The sequence below is a fragment of the Scyliorhinus torazame genome, chromosome 2 (assembly GCF_047496885.1).
Source record: "Scyliorhinus torazame isolate Kashiwa2021f chromosome 2, sScyTor2.1, whole genome shotgun sequence".
Classification (NCBI taxonomy): Eukaryota; Metazoa; Chordata; class Chondrichthyes; order Carcharhiniformes; family Scyliorhinidae; genus Scyliorhinus; species Scyliorhinus torazame.
The window spans coordinates 351,224,382-351,244,204 of NC_092708.1; the positions used below are offsets into that span (position 1 = coordinate 351,224,382).

The 19,823-nt window shown below is 47.5% G+C and overlaps 1 protein-coding gene across 1 annotated transcript in view; it reads left to right on the plus strand.

Annotated features, from left to right (window-relative positions):
* tpp1 (tripeptidyl peptidase I) overlaps positions 1-19,823 on the plus strand; it is a 57,558-nt gene that overhangs the window by 35,357 nt on the left and 2,378 nt on the right. Inside the window, exons 8-12 of the mRNA XM_072491188.1 lie at positions 118-306; positions 2,717-2,789; positions 4,630-4,747; positions 6,788-6,949; positions 15,256-15,393. Coding sequence (XP_072347289.1) covers positions 118-306; positions 2,717-2,789; positions 4,630-4,747; positions 6,788-6,949; positions 15,256-15,393 — 680 coding nt within the window. The remainder of the gene's footprint in view (positions 1-117; positions 307-2,716; positions 2,790-4,629; positions 4,748-6,787; positions 6,950-15,255; positions 15,394-19,823) is intronic.

Consider the following 19,823-nt stretch of genomic DNA (forward strand, 5'->3'; position numbering starts at 1 on the left):
TTTGGTTATCTTAAATTTTCCCAACTGAGGAATTTTTTCATGCCTGCATCCTTCAGTTTCCTGATTGTCAGTATAGTTGCAAATAACAAATTTATTGAATGTTATTCACCTGCACAGGAAGACATGAATCCCAGGAGCCATTTCTAGAGTGGATGACGTTATTGAGTAATATGTCAGCAATTCCATGGGTGCACTCCATCAGTTACGGAGATGATGAGGACAGTCTATCAATGGCATATATGAAGCGAATCAACATTGAGTTCATGAAGGCAGGTGTCCGCGGACTCACACTACTGTTTGCATCTGGTAATTTTGTTTTTAAACCTTATGACCGATTGCTTCTGAAACAAGATTTTGGGCACAATCTACCGGCCATGCTGCACCCTAAAAGCAGCGCGCTGCAGCGCAACGTAGCTGGTAAATGATGGGAGACCTAACTGCTGGAATCTATCCGGCTCCCCACGCCTTGCGCGATCTAACGCAATTTCACGAGATGTCGGGATGTGAAATCCGCCCATTGTGGGTGGGATCACTGTGTGGCAAATCTGCATATTAGAGTGAGACAGCTAGTCTCAATCTAATGTGCAGTTTCCTGATGTAACCAAGGTGTTGGGATCTATCCCCTTTGCCTTGGAGACCTCGGGTGAGCGCCGTTCAGTACTCGTCTCCACAAATTGGGACCAGACGGAATGGCACTCATGGGGGTTTTCCAGGGGATTGGAGGCCCCCAGGTGCATGTCCTCTGCAGCATGGTACCCTGGCAGTGGTGGCCTGGCACCCTGGCAGTACCACCTGGGAGCCAGCATGGCACTGTCAAGGTGGCCCAAGGTGTACCAGCTGATGGGTCACTGCCAGGGTGTCGCTGCCAAAGTGCCCAGGTAGCTTTTTTTGCGACAGTGGGGTGCCCTGCACAGGTGTTGGAGGGGTGAGGAGGATGCCCAGGGCCATCGAACTGTGAGTTTGAGGGGGGAGTGGGGTTTTTTTTGTGGGGGGGGGGGGCGGTTCGGGTGTCGCGCCGGGGACTCGAGAGATCGCGACGCCATCTCTCCCTGCACTAAGGAGCTTCGGCGAGCGGAGCTCTTCAGTACAGGAAACGGGACTAAGTGAAGCTGAGGTCCCATATCTAACCAGAGTCATGTTAGATAGTGTGTTTCTCGGCATTGCGAGCCCCAGGAAACACACAGCTAAACACGTTCGCTATGGGACATAGTTCCCATTTGGGTAAACCGCTCCCTTTGTTTCTGCTTTTAATCCTGTTGTCACATGCTGCACTCGAACTTGGAACCGAAAGTGTCTTTTCTAAAGATTCGTCACAACCTAACCAACTGTGGTTCTTGGAAATAGCAAAATTTATTACCAAAATACTGCAGATGCTGTATTCTGAAGCAAGTATATAGGATACCAGAAAAACTCAGCAGGTCTGCCAGCATGTTAGGAGAAAAAGAAGGACTCAACGTTAATCCTGTTTCTCTCCTAATAGATGCTGGCAGACCTGCTGAGATTTTCCACCATCCTCTATTCTGCTTCACTTATCTTCTTCTGCATATTTAACTGGATACTATTTGAAATTTGTTAATTTTGCATTCTTTGTACTACAAGTTTGAAATGTCTAATTCCTAGCTTCATTGCAGTCTGACCTTCTCGCTATATCAGATTATCTGCTTTAGTCCAGTAACGAATAGAATATTTGGCTTATACTTCATTTGGTTTGACTCTCAGTCTATACTCCCATTAGGAAAGAATATGTATTGGCTTGCTTTATAATCAGACTCTCAACTAGTCTCTTAACTACGCTATCCAGAAGGGTATATTTTCTTTGCATTTCTGGTGCAGTACTTTAGGAGGTGCAGTAAAGATTCAAATCTTGACTATCAGAATCAAGTCTGTTTTCTCTATTGCTCAATTAATAGACATAGATTAAAAATAGAAAAATTATTTAAACTCACAATTTCCTCAGTAAGTAGCATTTGGTAAATACTGGTTCTTGTATTATGTATATGTACATACATAGATGGAAAAATACGTCTCAGATTAATTTTAAACTCTCATGCCCAGTAAAAATGGTGCAGGCAGAAGGGTTAGATGTCTCTGACATATTTGCGGCCCCGCCATTTGTATTTGCCTGAATTCAGGGAGGGGAAGTTGTCTGCCTCAGAGGAGTAGGGGCCTAATTTAAATGGCAGCGTTGCTGTCCCACAACAGTATTGAGACATGCAGACCACTGAGTCAACATCAGGGAACTGGTGAGCATTAAATCATAGAATCAATACAGTGCAGAAAGAGGTCATTTGGCCCTCAAGTCTGCACCGACTCTCTGAAAGAGCACCCTGACTAGGTCCTAGTCCCACTTCCCGGCCCTATCTCTGTAACACCACCTAACTTGTTGGACACTAATTTATCATGGCCAATCTTCCTAACGTGCACATCTTTGGCCTTTGGGAGGAAACTGGAGCCTCCAGAGGAATTCCACAGGGAGAAAGTGCAAACTTCACACAGTCACCCAAGGTTGGAATCGAATCCGGGTCCCTGGTGCTGTGAGGCAACAGTGCTAACCACTGTGCCACCGTGGGAAATGGGAGATAAAGTTCAGAATGTTATTAACATGCTAAATATACAGCATGAGAATGATTTTTTCTCATCTTGTGGAAGTTGTTAAAAAGCTGATGGAAGGGGTGATGCCAGTTAAACTTTAACATTCATTTGCCTCATGTGATAGGTGATGACGGTGCAGGTTGCAGAGAAGTTAGAAAAGGCGTGAATACATTCGATCCAAACTTTCCTGCATCTAGGTAATATCTCAATACAGTGTGCAGCTTTTTTAATGGGTAGGTATGTAGTATTCCACACCAAAAGCTTTTCAAGGGCAAATATTTGAGTATTCGAGCCAAAAAATAAACATTTTTTTCAAAACTTTGCACTCAATGAATTAAAGTCACACTTAAAATCATTCACGTTATGTCAATTCACAATCTATTATTGTTCTCTAGCAACAATTATTTTATTCTTTCGTATTCTAGATTAAGGTTGAAATTTTGAATTTCTTTTGACCTAATTAATATATTTGTTGCAAGAACCAATTGTGATATCTATTGTGCTGAGCTAGAATTGGTAATGAATCAGAAGTAGCATACAAAGAGTTAAGATCCACATTGACGTGAACAGTTTCCAATGCTCAGCTTGCCCATGTAGGGTATCTGAGGTTAAATGTTTTCCCCACATTAAGGGAACCAAAGTTAGAAAGGTCTGTCACCCTGCACCCTGACCTATACGCAGCTGATTACAGCACTACATTGGGTAGAAGGGGCTGGCATATCAAGCATGGTACAGAATAACCTAGAGTGGGAAAACAGGATGGAAATATCGGGGGATTTTGAACTAGTAGCCAAAGTGGATAAGGCACCCAACCAAAGCCATGATGATGGGTCCCAAACCGTTTCAAATCCAGTTTTCCGTTGAATTCAGTCGGCGAGTCCCAGATACCAAACGGGCTCCTCCACTGCAGTGTCCTGGTTTTAGTTAAATGAAAATAATACCAATCTTTATTAGTGTCACAAGTAGGCTTACATTAACACTGCAATGAAGTTACTGTGAAAATCCTCCAGTCGCCACACTCCGGCGCCTGTTCATGTACACTGAGGGAGAGAATTCAGAATAGATCATCGAATCACTGATCATAGAATTTACAGTGCAGAAGGAGGCCATTCGGCCCATCGGGTCTGCACCGGCCCTTGTAAAGAGCACCCTACTTAAGCCTACACCTCCATCCTATCCCCATAACCTAGTAACCCCACCTAACCTCTTTGGACACTAAGGTGCAATTTATGATGGTCAATCCACCTAACCTGCACATCTTTGGACTGTGGGAGGAAACCAGAGCACAGGTAGAAACTTACACAGACACGGGGAGAACGTGCAGATTCCGCACAGACAGTGACCCAAGCCGGGATGATGGAAAAGAGTGGGAACATTTTCCAGCAAGTATGTGACTTGCCCTTCCATGACATCAAATGATATTCAATGCAGTTCCGAGGTGTAAAATGTATTTGGAAACGTCTTTGCAATTCCAACAACGTTGTTATTATAAAGGTGGCATCAATTAATAGAATATCCAATTCACCTAACAAGCACTTCTTTCGGGACTTGTGGGAGGAAACCGGAGCACCCGGAGGAAACCCACGCAGACACGGGGAGAACGTGCAGACTCCGCACAGACAGTGACCCAAGCCGGGAATCGAACCCGAGTCGCTGGCGCTATCTGGTTACTACACTAAACCAGGTGGTAGGTTTGAGGAGGGAGTCATTGGCCCCAGGGACGCAAGAACAAAACAGAAGATCTTTGTGTTGTGCATTCAAGCTCTGGTTTCTCTTGCAATTCCTGCCCTCCACCAGCCCTAACGGCCAATGAGGCTGCAGTTGTTTATTACACATTTAATCCATTTGCTTTTTAATGTTTAAACTTTATGTTATCAATCATGTCCATACAGAAGACACATTTAATGCCATTAATTGCTACAGAGAAATGATTTAAAATGAGGGGGGGAAATATTCTCAGCATAGACCATGCCATTGGAATGAACATGTTGAATGTGTGTGATGCCCAGCCATAACCAAATATAAAACTTCTTTCAGTCCATATGTCACAACTGTGGGAGGAACTTCCTTCAAGAATCCCTTTCAAATTACAGCTGAAGTCACAGACTACATCAGTGGTGGCGGATTCAGTAATGTGTTCAGGATGCCGAACTATCAGTTAAGTAACCAGTTGGTCACTGGATTGATTTTTGTTTTACTGAAGGTGACTTCCTAATGAATGCATATTCCCACTGGAACGACGGAGGTTGAGGGGCGACCTGATGGGAGTCTACAAGATTATGAGGCGCATGGACAGAGTGGGTAGCCAGAAGCTTTTTACTAGGGTGGAAGAGTCGATTACTAGGGGGCATAGGTTTATGGTGCGAGGGGCAAGGTTTAAAGGAGATGTACGAGGCAAGTTTTTTTACACAGAGGGTGGTGGGAGCCTGGAACCCACTGCCGGGAGACGTAGTGGAAGCAGATACGGTAGTGACTTTAATGGGGCGTCTTGAAAAATACATGAAAAGGATGGGAATAGAGGGATATGGTCCCCGGAAGGGTAAGGGTTTTTAGTTCAGAATGGTCGGCACAGGCTTGGAGGGCCGAAGGGCCTGTTCCTGTGGTGTAATTTCCTTTATTCTTTGATGCAGAGGATTAACCGAAGATAAGTTACAGGAACTTGACTCGTTTCAGTAATGCAGTAGTGTTGACTGTTGACTGCATTAAATATTAAATATGCTTGGAATAGAAAGCCTATATTTCGTGTCTACTTAGTCAAACCAGAATTTGCCCTGTTGACTAGCTGATACAGAATAAGTGCTTTATTCTTCATGGGTCTGGTTATTTATGATTCCAGGCCAGGCAGCACGGTGGCGCAGTGGGTTAGCCCTGCTGTCTCACGGCACCGAGGCCCCAAGTTCAATCCCAGCTCTGGGTCACTGTTCGTGTGGAGTTTGCACGTTCTCCCCATGTTTTCGTGGGTTTCGCCCCCACAACCTAAAGATGTGCAGGGTAAGTGGATTGGTCACGCTAAATTGCCCCTTAATTGGAAAAAAGGAATTGGGTATGCTAAATTTATATTTTTTTAAAAAAGAAAAAATGATTCCAGGCCAACTCTAGTTAGTTCTAGTCAACAAAATTTTGAGTATAATTTTTCTTGGGTTTTATGAAGTACAGAAGAGGGAATGGTATAGTGGCATTGTCACTGGAAGAGTAATCCAGAGACCCAGGGTAATGTTCTGGGCACCCTGGTTCAAATCCCACCACGGCAGGTGGTGAAATTTGAATTGAGTTTTTTAAAATCTGGAATTAAAAGTCTAACGGTGACCATGAAACCATTGTCGATTGATTTAAAAACCAGCCTGGTTCACTAATCTCCTTTAAGGTAAGGAAATCTGTTGTCCTTACCTGATCTGGCCGACATATGACTCCAGATCCACAGCAATATGGCTGACTCTTAATTGCCCTCCGGGATAGAGGGCTGCTGATGAATTGAGAATTAAAGTTTGAACTGGCAGTCTAGTGCGCCATACTTTGTACAAGACCATAGGACTTAGCAGAATTAGGCCATTCGACCCATCGAGTCTGCTCCACCATTCAACCATGGCTGATATTTTTCTCATCCGCCTTCTCACCATAACCCCTGATCCCCTTATTAATCAAGAACCTATCTATCTCTGTCTTAAAGACACTACCAGTTTTCATACACTTCCCTGTGAGGGAACTGCTTAGCACAAGATTATGGGTTTGACGTGTAGGGAAGTACAAGCCAGACTCCCTCCTTTCCTTGGTACTATGCACTAGTGGTCTAATATGTTTTAACGTGCTATTGTATGTGAATAGTAGAAAATAAACAAACATTCACTGCTTCAGTCTTCCAGTAAAAAAAGTTATTTCCTTTTGAATTCTCAAGATATTCTTGTTGTTTGATCAAACCCAGTGAGGTCGTAACTGCTGTCAGATGTTTTGAACTGAGTTTCCTCAATGTGCTTGTCCCTGGAATGGTCATGCACCAGGCTGCAAATGTGGGAAGATTAATTTTATTAAGCAGCTCATAAAAACATTGAAACCATGGCTAAGATTATCAATCTCCCAAAGTTGTACTTTTAATTACAGGATATTAATAGGTTTAAAAAGTCTAGGTTTCTCGGGAACTGATATAAATATATCTGATGTGTTTTAAAGTAAATGATGTGCAGTATTCTATTTCATTTTACAGGATGTTGCTGTGAAGTCTTATCTAAAAAGAATGAAATCGCTTCCCCCAGCGAGCTACTACAATGTTAATGGCCGTGCCTATCCTGATGTCGCTGCTCTATCTGATAACTACTGGATTGTAAACAACCTAATCCCAATTCCTTGGATTTCTGGAACATCAGTGAGTTAAATCATTATTTACTCTCTCCCAAAATCCCCTTATTCCAGGGGTTCACAAACTGTGAGTCGCAGCCCTCCTGTGAGCAACTGGGATCAACTCCCGGGACCTGTCAAGTGCATGTCCGATTCTTTTTCACGTTCTGGTCCCAGTTCGCTGAGAGGGGAGGGAACGAGCTCTGAGGTGGCATCAGCGCCTGCCATGAGCACGCCCAATATTTTTGTCTAGCCCTGGGTTCACTGGGAGAGGAGAGGACAGTACCTACGTCTAGCTGAGCGGGTCACATCGATCAATGGGAACTCCCATTGCACAATGAGTGAGGGAGGGAAGTCGTGCTGCAACTGGAGGGTTGGGACAAGTGGTTGGGGCTATGAGGGAGCCACAGTGGAGATGGAACTTTAATTTCTCACTAGCGTGGTACTTCTCCAATCTGAAGTCGAACAGTTAGGCCCCACCAAGTATATTGTGATGAGATGTCTTTTGTTTTTTATATTTTTTTGATTATGTTGATATTCTGTGACGGTAAAGTGAGCTGTGTGTGTCCAGGGTTAATGAAGCAGGGGGATGTTACCAGAGACAGGTTGTCTGTGAGGTCTAAGAGGTAAAAGGTAATAGGTGCATGTGTAATGAGAGCTAATGGTGAGTTTGAGCTACAAGTAAATTATTTGGATGTTAAAATTGCTCTGTGAGATCAGTGGGAAACTTGGTTTTCCAGCTGTTGAATTTCAAAAGGGAATTCAGAGGTGAGAAGGAGCCTTTACATCTTACAAGGATTTCATAGGTAACAGGAAGATGCATTAAATTTTATTGGCCCGGAGGTAGAGGTGAAATCGAAAAACAACATGAAAGGTTTTTATATTTGGAAAAGTTGAGTTCAGAGAGGTGTTTGAGGACAATAGAAACTGAGACGGAAGGGGGAAATATACGTAAGGAAAGATATTTAACTGAATTGGCGGGGAAATTCTTTAGTGGAAGTGTTTGAGAAGTCATGCGGCATACCTTTATTAAAGCAAAACAATCCCTTGACTTGGGTAATATTACTGGATTTTTATGTTTAGACAGAAAACCAAGCAGGCCGGAGTTATGTTTTAATAACAAAACCTTGAGTTCATTGCCTAAGCAACATAAAATCATGTCCGCAAAACAATGTGCAGCTGTATGTACGCTTTACATTGTATGACCTTCTGACTATTTCATACAGAACCCTTGACTGAAATAAGGCTAAATATCCATCATGCTTTGCCAAGTGCCTATTTCCATGAAATATAGTCAAGCAGCTGGTTAAAATGAATACCCTTAACAGGCAACTAATCCGCACACTAAAGTGCCTTCTACACCTACCTAGGCCCACTCTGCTGCCCTATCCCCGTAACCCCACCAAACCTGCACATCTTTGGTCACTAAGGGGCAATTTAGCATGGCAAATCCACCAAACCCGCACATCTTGGACTGTGGGAAGAAACCAGAGCACCCGGAGGAAACCCACACAGACACCGGGAGAAAGTGAAAACACCACACAGACAGTTACCCAAGGCCGGAATTGAACCTGGGTCCCTGGCGCTGTGAGGCAGCAGTGCTAGCCTTGTAGATGGAGTACAGGCTTTGAGGAGTCAGGAGGTGAGTTACTCCCCTCAGGATTCCTAGCCTTTGACTTGTTGGGGTAGCGAGAGTATTTATATGACTAGTCCAATTCAGTTTCTGGTCAATGGTAAACCCCCCTCCCCCTGGGATATTAAAAGTGGGGAATTCAGCGATGGTAATGCCATTGAATGCCATGGGGCAATGGTTAGATCCTCTCTTATTGGAGATGGTCATCGCCTGGAAATGTATGACGTGAATGTTACTTGCCATTTGTCAGCCCAAGCCTGGATATTTTCCTGCAGTCAGTTGTTTAATTGTCCACCAGCTTTCACTGCAGGATGTGGCAGAAGTGCAGAGCGTAAATCTGATCCGTTAGTTATAAGACTGTTTTAACGGACTTCCGGTTGCGGCTATGCGGAGCTAAGTCGCACATTCGGCAGCTCCCACAAAAAATGAACTTTTGGGTTCTTTCCAGGGCCCCCAACGGAATTTTCTCGACGTTTCCCGCTGTGGGAAGGAGAGTACAATAGTTCCCCGACAGTATGTGGCTTTTACCAGGAGCGGGGCGACTAAAAAAGTGGTGGTGAACCCGAAGAAGGTGCAAAGGAAGAAGCACAAAATGGCGGCGGGTGGGGATCAGGCAGCGTGGATGCAGTGGGCGCAGGAGCAACAGGAGGTTATCCAGCGCTGCTTTAGGGAGATTAAAGCGGACTTGCTTGAGCCGATGAAGGCTTCTATTGATAAGCTGCTGGAGACACAGACGGCCCAGGGGGTGGCGATCCGAGAGGCTCGACAAAAGATCTCCGACAACGAGGACGAGATCTTAGGCCTGGCGGTAAAGGTGGAGGAGCACGAGGCGCTCCACAAGAAATGGCAGGAGCGGTTCGAGGAGATGGAGAATTGGTCGAGGCGGATGAACTTGCGGATTCTGGGCCTCCCGGAGGGGCTGGAGGGGCCGGACGTGGGGGCCTATGTGGTCACCATGTTGAACTCGCTGATGGGAGTGTGGTCCTTCCAGCCCAGGGCTAACAAGCCTCCGCGGGCGGTGCTGGTGCGGTTTCATCAGTTCGCTGATCGGGAGTGTGTGCTCAGGTGGGCCAAGAAGGAGAGGAGCAGCAGGTGGGAGAACGCGGAGGTTTGAATATACCAGGACTGGAGTGCGGAGGTGGCAAAGAGGAGGGCCGGGTACAACCGAGCGAAGGCGGTGCTGCACAGGAAAGGGGTGAAGTTTGGCATGTTGCAGCCGGCGCGACTGTGGGTTACCTACAAGGACCGGCACCATTATTCTGAGTCTCCGGAGGAGGCGTGGACCTTTGTTCAGGCCGAGACGTTGGACACAGATGGAGGGTTGGGATGGGCGTTTGGGGATTGGGGTTGATTTTGAGGGGGGGTCCTTTGGTCTTGTTTTTTCTTTCTGGTTTGGTTAGGGCGGGTTGGGCACTGTTTTGGTTGGGTTGGCCGCGGGGGCTCTTGGAGGGGGGTAAGCAAATGGTGAGGGGACTGGGCCTGTAAAAGGAGCTGCGTCAGAGGTGGCGGGGCTGGGTAGGTGGTAAGCGCGGGCTTTTTCCCGCGCTGAAGACTGGAGGGGCCGGGGCTGGGAAGCGAGGGTTGTTTCCCGCGCTTGGGAATGGAAGAGGAGGGTGTGCCACACAATGGGAGGAGTCGAAGGAGAGGTGGGAGTGGCCGGGGTCAGCTGACTTGCGGAAGTGCAATGGATGGAGTAAAGCAGCTAGGAGGGTTCCTAGCCGGGGGGGGGTGTCGAGACAGGGGTCTGCCGCCGTGGCGAACGGGCCGGGCGTGGGGTGCGGGCGCGTGGCGGGCTGAGGAGGGGTTATGGCTAGTCGGCGGGGGAGGGGGGCGGGTAGCCCCCTTATCCGGCTGATAACCTGGAATGTAAGGGGACTGAACGGGCCGGTCAAGCGGGCCCGCGTGGTCGCGCACCTGAAGGGGCTCAAGGCGGATGTGGTCATGCTCCAGGAGACACACCTGAAGGTGGCAGACCAGGTAAGATTGAGGAAAGGGTGGGTAGGTCAGGTGGTTCATTCGGGGCTCGATGCCAAAAGTCGAGGGTTTGCGTTCTTGGTGGGAAAGGTGTAGTTCAAGGCGTCAAGCATTGTGGCAGATAATGGCGGTAGGTACGTAATGGTTAGTGGTAAGCTGCAGGGAGAGAGGGTGGTACTGGTCAATGTGTACGCCCCGCACTGGGACGATGCGGGTTTTATGTGGCGCATGTTGGGTCGGATCCCAGATATGGAAGTGGGGAGGGGCCTGATAATGGGGGGAGACTTTAACATGGTGTTGGATCCGGCACTGGATCGCTCCAGGTCTAGAACGGGTAAGAAGCCGGCGGCGGCTAAGGTGCTGAGGGGATTTATGGACCAAATGGGAGGGGTGGACCCTTGGAGATTTGCAAGGCCGGGGGCTAGGGAATTTTCATTCTTCTCACATGTCCATAAGGCTTATTCCCGGATCGACTTTTTTATTATGAGTAGGGTGCTGATGGTGTGAGTAGAGTATACTGAGTACTCGGCGATAGCCCCGCATTGGGTGGACTTGGAGCTGGGGGAGGAGAGGGACCAGTGCCCGTTGTGGCGTTTAGAGGTGGGGCTGTTGGCGGACGAGGAGGTGAGTGAGCAGGTCCGAGGAAGCATAGAGGTACCTGGAGGCCGACGATAACGGGGAGGTCCGAGTGGGGATGGTATGGGAAGCGCTGAAGGTGGTGGTTAGGGGAGAGCTGATCTCCATTAGGGCCCACATACATGGAGAGGAGGGAGCAGAGGGAGAGGGAGAGGCTGGTGGGGGAGATGGTGAGGGTAGACATGAGGTATGCGGAGGTGCCTGAGGAAGGATGTTGAGGAAGAGGCGCAGCCTCCAGGCCGAATTCGACCTGGTGACCACCAGGAAGGCGGAGGTGCAGTGGAGGAAGGCCCAGGGGGCGATTTAGGAGTATGGGGAAAAGGCAAGCCTGATGCTGGTGCATCAGCTTCGGAAGCGGGACGCAGCTAGGGAGATCGGGGGAGTTAAGGACAGGGGAGAGAGTGTGGTGCGGAGTGGGGATGGCATCAATGGGGTCTTCAGGGACTTTTATGAGGAATTGTATCGGTCCGAGCTCCCACTGAAGGGAGGAATGGGCCGCTTTCTGGACCAATTGAGGTTTCCGAAGGTGGAGGAGGGACTGGTCGCGGGATAGGGGGCCCCAATTGGGCTGGAGGAGCTGACCAAAGGGATAGGGAACATGCAGGCCGGACAGTTTCCCGGTCGAATTCTACAAAATATATATGGACCTGTTGGGCCCATTGCTAGTTAGGACCTTTAATGAGGCAAGGGAGGGGGGCCTTGCCCCCGACGATGTCCCGGGCAATGATCTCCTTGATCCTGAAGCGGGACAAGGATGCCCTGCAGTGTGGGTCTTACAGGCCGATTTTGTTGCTAAACGTAGATGCCAAGGTGCTGGCGAAGCTCTTAGCCACGAGGATTGAGGATTGTTTGCCGCAGATCATCCACAAAGACCAGCCGGGGTTCGTGAAGGGGAGGCAGTTGAACGCGAATGTGCGGAGGCTTTTGAATGTTACCATGATGCCGGCGAGGGAGGGGGAGGCGGAGATAGTGGTGGCGATGGACGCTGAGAAAGCCTTCGATAGGGTAGAGTGGGGGTACCTGTGGGAGCTGCTGAAGAGGTTTGGGTTTGGGGAGGGGTTTGTCAGGTAGGTCAGGCTGTTGTATGAGGTCCCGATGGCGAGTGTGGCCACGAACAGGAGGAGGTCCGAGTACTTTCAGTTGCACCGAGGGACGAGGCAGGGCTGTCCCGTCCCCCCTGCTCTTCGCACTGGCAATTGAACCCCTGGCATTGGCACGGAGGGAGTCGAGGAACTGGAGGGGGTTGGTGCGGGGTGGGGAAGAGCATAGGGTGTCGCTCTATGCGGACGACTTGCTGCTATATGTGGCGGACCCGGTGGGAGGAATGCCGGAGGTAATGAGGATCCTCAGGGAGTTCGGGATTTTACAGGGTATAAGCTCAACATGGGGAAGAGCGAGCTGTTCGTGGTTCACCCAGAAGAGGGGGATTGGTGAGCTCCCACTAAAAAGGACGGAGAGGAGCTTCAGGTATTTGGGGGCCCAGGTGGCCAGGAGCTGGGGGGCCCTGCATAGGCTTAATTTCACAAGGCTGGTGGAGCAAATGGAGGAGGAGTTCAAGAGGTGGGACGCGTTGCTGCTGTCCCTGGCGGGTAGGGTGCAGTCAGTCAAAATGACGGTGCTCCCAAGGTTTTCGTTCCTGTTCCAGTGCCTCCCCGTGTTTATCCCGAAGGCTGTTTTCAGGCGGGTTAACAGGAGCATAACGGGGTTTGTGTGGGCGCGAGGGACTCCGAGGGTGAGAAGGGTGTTCCTGGAGCGGGATAGAGATGGGGGGGGGACTGGCGCTGCCTAACCTCTGTGGGTACTACTGGGCCGCCAATGCGACGATGGTGCGCAAGTGGGTGATGGAGGGGGAGGGGGCTGCATGGAAGAGGCTGGAGACGGCGTCCTGTGTGGGTACGAGTCTGGGGGCGCTGGCAACGGCGCCACTGCCGCTCCCTCCAAGGAGGTATACCACGAGCCCGGGTAGTGGCGGCTGCCCTCAAAATCTGGGGGCAGTGTTGGCGGCACAGGGGAGGGAAGTTGGGGCCTCGGTGTGGACCCCAATACGGGGGAACCACCGGTTCGTCCCAGGGAGGACAGATGGAGGGTTTTCGGGGTGGCACAGGGCAGGGATACGAAGGTTGGGAGACCTGTTTGTGGACGGGAAGTTTGCGAGCCTGGGTGAGTTGGAGGAGAAGTATGGGCTCCCCCCCCGGGGAACACCTTCAGGTACTTACAGGTAAGGGCATTTGCCAGGCGGCAGGTGGTGGAATTCCCACGGCTGCTGCCACGCACAGTACAGGACAGGGTGCTCTCAGGGGGGTGGGCAGGAGTGGGGAAGATCTCGGAAACTTACTAGGTGATGCAGGAGGAGGAGGAAGCCTCGGTGGTGGAGGTGAAAGGTAAGTGGGAGGAGGAGTTGGAAGAGGAGATGAGGAAGGGACGTGGGCAGATGCCCTAGGGAGGGTGAACTCTTCATCTTCGTGCGCGAGGCTCAGCCTCATACAGTTTAAGGTGCTGCACAGGGCACACATGACCGGGACAAGGATGAGCCTTTTTTTGGGAGTGAGGACAGGTATGTTAGGTGCTCAGGGAGCCCAGCAAACCACACCCATATGTTCTGGGCATGCCCAGCGCTGGAGAAATTTTGGAAGGGCGTAGCGAGGACGGTGTCGAGGGTGGTAGGATCCAGGGTCAAACCGGGCTGGGGGCTCGCAATATTTGGGGTGGCAGAGGAGCCGGGAGTGCAGGAGGCGAAAGAGGCCGGTATTCTGGCCTTTGCGTCCCTGGTAGCCCGGCGGAGGATTCTTCTTCAGTGGAAGGATGCGAGGCCCCCAAACATGGAATCCTGGATCAACGATACGGCGGGGTTTATTAAGTTGGAGAGGGTGAAATTCGCCTTGAGAGGGTCGATACAAGAGTTCTTCAGGCGGTGGCAACCGTTCTTAGACTTCCTGGCATAACGGTAGACATTGGTCAATGGCGGCAGCAACTCGGGGGGGGGGGGGGGGGGTACTTTATTTATGTTCATTTACACTGGGGGATCTGAGGGGGTGTATATATTTGCTATGTAGGCTTTGTGTAAAGTTGGGGTGTTAATTTATTATTTATGTACAGGGGGGGAGGGGGGTATGGAAGGTTATTTTTTGACTTTTGTATTTAACCCTGTTGGGTTCCTTTTTCATTTTGTTATTGATATTCTGTGAAAACCTTAATAAAAATTATTTTTTTTTAAAAATAAGACTGTTTTAACTGTATAACTTTAGTGTGCCTAAATTTTTTTTTAAAAAATAAATCTTTTCATTTTTAAAATTCCAAAGATAATAGAGTTCTATGCTTTTGGGGTCAGTAGCTCTTCCTCTTTTTCACAATAATGGCAAAAGGTTCATCTCAGTGAGACAGACTTCACTCTAGGATCTGGCTTGTTCAACAGTAACATCTGCTGTGATTGTAGCAAAATAAGATAAAATAGTTGAAAACTTCTTATTTTAATATGGATATGATTTTATGTTTAATAATTTAATAATTAAGTATTGAATGTTACTTTCTGGGCTTGCACCAATTTTGAAGCATCAAAATGGGGTCACAGTGGGAAAAGTTTGGGAGGCATTACTTTTGCTATTAGATAAAAATTACCGCTATATTCATGGGTCGGTACGGCACCACAGTGGTTAGCACTGTTGCTTCGCAGCGGCAGGGTCCCGGGTTCGATTCCCGGCTTGCGTCACTGTCTGCGGAGTCTGCACATTCTCCCCGTGTCAGCGTGCGTTTTCTCCGGGTGCTCCTGTTTCCTCTCTCAAGTCCCGAAAGACATGCTTGTTAGGTGAATTCGGAGTGTGGAGACTAGGGGATTTTCACAGTAACTTCATTGCAGTGTTAATGTAAGCCTACTTGTGACAATAATAAAGATTATTATTAAATCCAATTCAGTTTATCCACAGGCTGAGCCAATGTTCAGCACATTGAAGTGTGTTCATAGTTGCTACTGATTACTATGCTGACTGAACTTTAATTATTGATAAAGATCTTGAAAATTAATTAATTAATTAGCCAAATGTGAGATTTGTATTTTCTTATTTAATGAAATTGCGCAATTTTGTTTTTCTCTGCAGGCGTCAACCCCAGTCTTTAGTGGGATCTTGGCCCTCATAAATGATCGCCGGTTCCAGAAAGGTCTTCCAGCTCTTGGTTTTGTCAACCCATTGCTTTACAGTTTACAGGGAAATGGCACATCTGGAGCATTCTTTGATGTAAGTTAAAGCAAGACAATGGATTCTAGATTGCTGCCATCTGTTTATTACCTGATGTTTTAAAATGTCTCATGGGTTCACAAGGCAGTGTGCTGGCTTTTGGTGGTACACATCGATGACGTAAATGTCAGGGATACAGTTGTGAAGTTCACAGATGATACAAAAATTGGCTGTGAGATTGATAGGAAGTAAAACGTGGGCTGCCGGAGGCTATCAATGTATTGATCGGCTGGGCAGAAAAGTGGCACATGGAATCCAATCTGGAGAATTCCTCCCAGAAAAGTGAGGGAATGCTTTTGTAGAGGGCAGACAAGACAAGGGATTACAAAATAAATACTAGGATACTGAGAAGTGTAGAGGAACAGAGAGACCTTGGGGTACATTGCCCGTAGATGCCTGATGATAGCAGGCCAGTTAGAAACAGTAGTTAAACGGGCACCTGGGATCCTTTTCTTTACTGTCCAAATCAGAATATAAGAACAGAGAAGTTTAGCTAGAATAGTATAAAAGACTAGTTAGACCACAGCTCGAGAAGTGGATATAGTTCTGGTCACCACAATGCACAATAGGTGTAACTGCACTAGGAAGGGCGTGGGAGTATATTTGTAATGATGTTGTTGAGTCTGAAGAATTTTAGCTACGAGGAAAAATTGGATAGGATGGGGTTGTTTTCTTCAAAGAAGGCTGACGGGAGATTTAATGGAGGCATATAAAATTGATGGGCCCACATAGATGAATAGAAAGGACTTGGAGCAGTCAATAACCAGAATGCATTGATTTTAAAGTAATTGATAGAACGATTCTGGAGGAGTTCAGGAAGAATCTTTTCACCATAGGGCGAAGGCGATCTAGAATCCTGCCTGAAAGTGTTGGAAGCAGAAACCCTCATTGCATTTAAAAGTATTTGGGTGTGCAAAGAACAAAGAAATGTACAGCACAGGAACAGGCCCTTCGGCCCTCCAAGCCCGTGCCGACCATGCTGCCCGACTAAACTACAATCTTCTACACTTCCTGGGTCCGTATCCCTCTATTCCCATCCTATTCATGTATTTGTCAAGATGCCCCTTAAATGTCACTATCGTCCCTGCTTCCACCACCTCCTCTGGCAGCGAGTTCCAGGCACCCACTACCCTCTGTGTTAAAAACTTGCTTCGTACATCTACTCTAAACCTTGCCCCTCTCACCTTAAACCTATGCCCCCTAGCAATTGACCCCTCTGCCCTGGGGAAAAGCCTCTGACTAGCCACTCTGTCTATGCCCCTCATAATTTTGTAGACCTCTATCAAGTCGCCCCTCAACCTCCGTGGTTCCAGTGAGAACAAACCGAGTTTATTCAACCGCCCCTCATAGCTAATGCCCTCCATACCAGGCAACATTCTGGTAAATCTCTTCTGCACCCTCTCTAAAGCCTCCACATCCTTCTGGTAGTGTGGCGACCAGAATTGAACACTATACTCCCAAGTGTGGCCTAACTAAGGTCCTATACAGCTGCAACATGACTTGCCAATTCTTATACTCAATGCCCCGGCCAATGAAGGCAAGCATGCCGTATGCCTTCTTGACTACCTTCTCCATCTGTGTTGCCCCTTTCAGTGACCTGTGGACCTGTACTCCTAGATCTCTCTGACTTTCAATACTCTTGAGGGTTCTACCATTCACTGTATATTCCCTACCTGCATTAGACCTTCCAAAATGCATTACCTCACATTTGTCCGGATTAAACTCCATCTGCCATCTCTCCGCCCAAGTCTCCAAACAATCTAAATCCTGCTGTATCCTCTGACAGTCCTCATCGCAATCCGCAATTCCACTAACCTTTGTGTCGTCTGCAAACTTACTAATCAGACCAGTTACATTTTCTTCCAAATCATTTATATATACTACAAACAGCAACGGTCCCAGCACTGATCCCTGCGGAACACCACTGGTCACAGCCCTCCAATTAGAAAAGCATCCTTCCATTGCTACTCTCTGCCTTCTATGACCTAGCCAGTTCTGTAACCACCTTGCCAGCTCACCCCTGATCCCGTGTGACTTCACCTTTTGTACTAGTCTACCATGAGGGACCTTGTCAAAGGCCTTACTGAAGTCCGTATAGACAACATCCACTGCCCTACCTGCATCAATCATCTTTGTGACCTCCTCGAAAAACTCTTATCAAGTTAGTGAGACACGATCTCCCCTTCACTAAAAAAGCATTTGAAATGCTTTAGCTTACAGTAAGGTAAAGATGCCACAGTCCCAGATGACCATAGGCTGCTTTCCCCTTTGAGGGAGGGGAGCTGACTGATGGTGATTTAATCTGAGGATCACATCTCCGGCGAGGGACGGGGTTGAGAAGACGGCGTCTTCATGAAAGAGTTTAACTTACAAAGCTATGGACAAAAAGCTAGAAAGAAGGATTAGGCTCCATAGCTCTATTTCTTTTGGCCAGTATGGACAATATAGGCAGAATAGCCTCTTTCTGTGCCATAACTGGGAATAATATTGGTAAATGTTTCTCGTTTGAACCAGTGTCAGTACAGCAAAATCTCAATCAGGAGCTATACTGCAATACTATGTGTCTTAATCCCAATAATAATGTTCCTTACTTTTCCAGTTCCCATACAAGATAGCCTCTTTAGTTATCCACTATTTTCAAATTGTGGATGGCTTTGTGCTATGATTAAAACCCATTGAAGGGGAGATTATGACTGAACACAAACTTCACTTTCATCTGGTCACAGATGTAGATCTAATGTGAAAGTGTACCTGAAAAGGAACTCCAGTAAGGCAGGCAGTCCATAAATATTCACCTTTTGATGAACAGAATGGCTTCCCCAGCAACCCAAGCCAAATTTTAGATTCCTTTTCATGTGATGTTAGCTTAGGATGCTCTAACTGTGAGAAATAAGCTCCATTGTGGGTCTGAATTGTATTTTGAACTACCAATCTATAGATGTCTTATTAGTAACTTTCTGGGCCCTGTACTATCTGCTATCTGGACAGGTTCCCCCTCCCTTTCAAAACCACCACTTAAAATCTTCAGTGCTTTTCTCCTGAAACACCACCTCCAACCTCTCTTGTATTTCTCAATGGGATTTTACCTCAAAAATACACACACCGAAGTTTCTCCAAAGGAACTGTCCCATTTGTAATTATAGTTAATGTGGTGCATTATCCCTTTGTAACTTCGCTGCAGCACTTCAAATGATTGGCCACAGCATCCTCTGCCCGTGTCTTGTGTGGTCCAGCTCAAGTGAGGATCGCCTTTGCTTGATTCCGCACTCAGCCGCCCATGTTACCTCTAGAGTAAGGGTTCCCAAACCACGTGTTGCAACCTCTGGGACAATCATTTAGGGTTGTTAACTTCGAGGTAGTGGTGGCGATGGTCAAGCGCCCTGCATGTTTCTTTATGCCCCCAAACAGTTTATAAATGGGACTGCTTTTTGCTGCCCTGATTGGTCGTTTAGTTCAGCGTTATAAATTGGCTGACTGGAGATTTCTATGGGCACACTTGTAATGAAGGATGTAATTTGAACGTGCTGTGGTGAATGGCGGGACAATCCTGGGATCAGCTCTGAGGGTCCATTGCACGCGCATGAACCATTCTTGGCTCAAGACCTGAGTCTTCAGAATTGTGGGTAAAACCAGTGACCACCCCCACTCATCAACTTTCTCACCCGCTATCACTCTGGGCTCATCAATTTTCATGCATTTAAATGAAGAGAGAGAGAGATTGGAGAGTACTAACCAAGACATTCCCAAGGATCTATCCTGCACCTTAGCAACAGCTGCAGAAATGGAGTCAGCTCCCACGTTTGATAGCAACACCCAGCTCGACCTGTCCTCTGCCTATATGTTGGTGGACTGCTTGTCCAATTACAGGGGAGCCACAATATAATGTTTGAAAAGTGGGGGAATCCAGTCGCATCACTTTGCCATTAGTTCCATGTCCTTCTTTGGCCAACTATTCAACCTAATATACTCTTCACAAAGAACACCTAAACTTTACTACCTCTGCAACGTTCTGCCACTGCCCTAGGTCAGCCTATCATCTCCAATGTTATCCCAGTCTCCAGACTGTAATTTCAATTCATCCAAGATATTGCATCCCCTATCCTGCGCCATATCCTGTTCACTCACATTCCCTCTCCTCTGCATCTGCTGTCTTTGCCCAGCCTCTACAACACCCATGCCATTGCTCTCAAGCCTACTGTTCTTACCAGGGTCTGTTTACAGTTGCTCTGCTTCCTGGCAGCAATTCTGAATTGAAGCTCACAGGCTCCATCTAGTGACAGGATTCCAGCAGCTTTCTGCATTGACCAATTTCTGCCACTAGATAGAGCCTGTACTGAGATGGGTGTAATTTTAAAAATATGATGTAGGGTATTGTTTTTATTTTACAAATTACTTCAGCTGTACATGCACGGTACAGTATGTCAACTTGC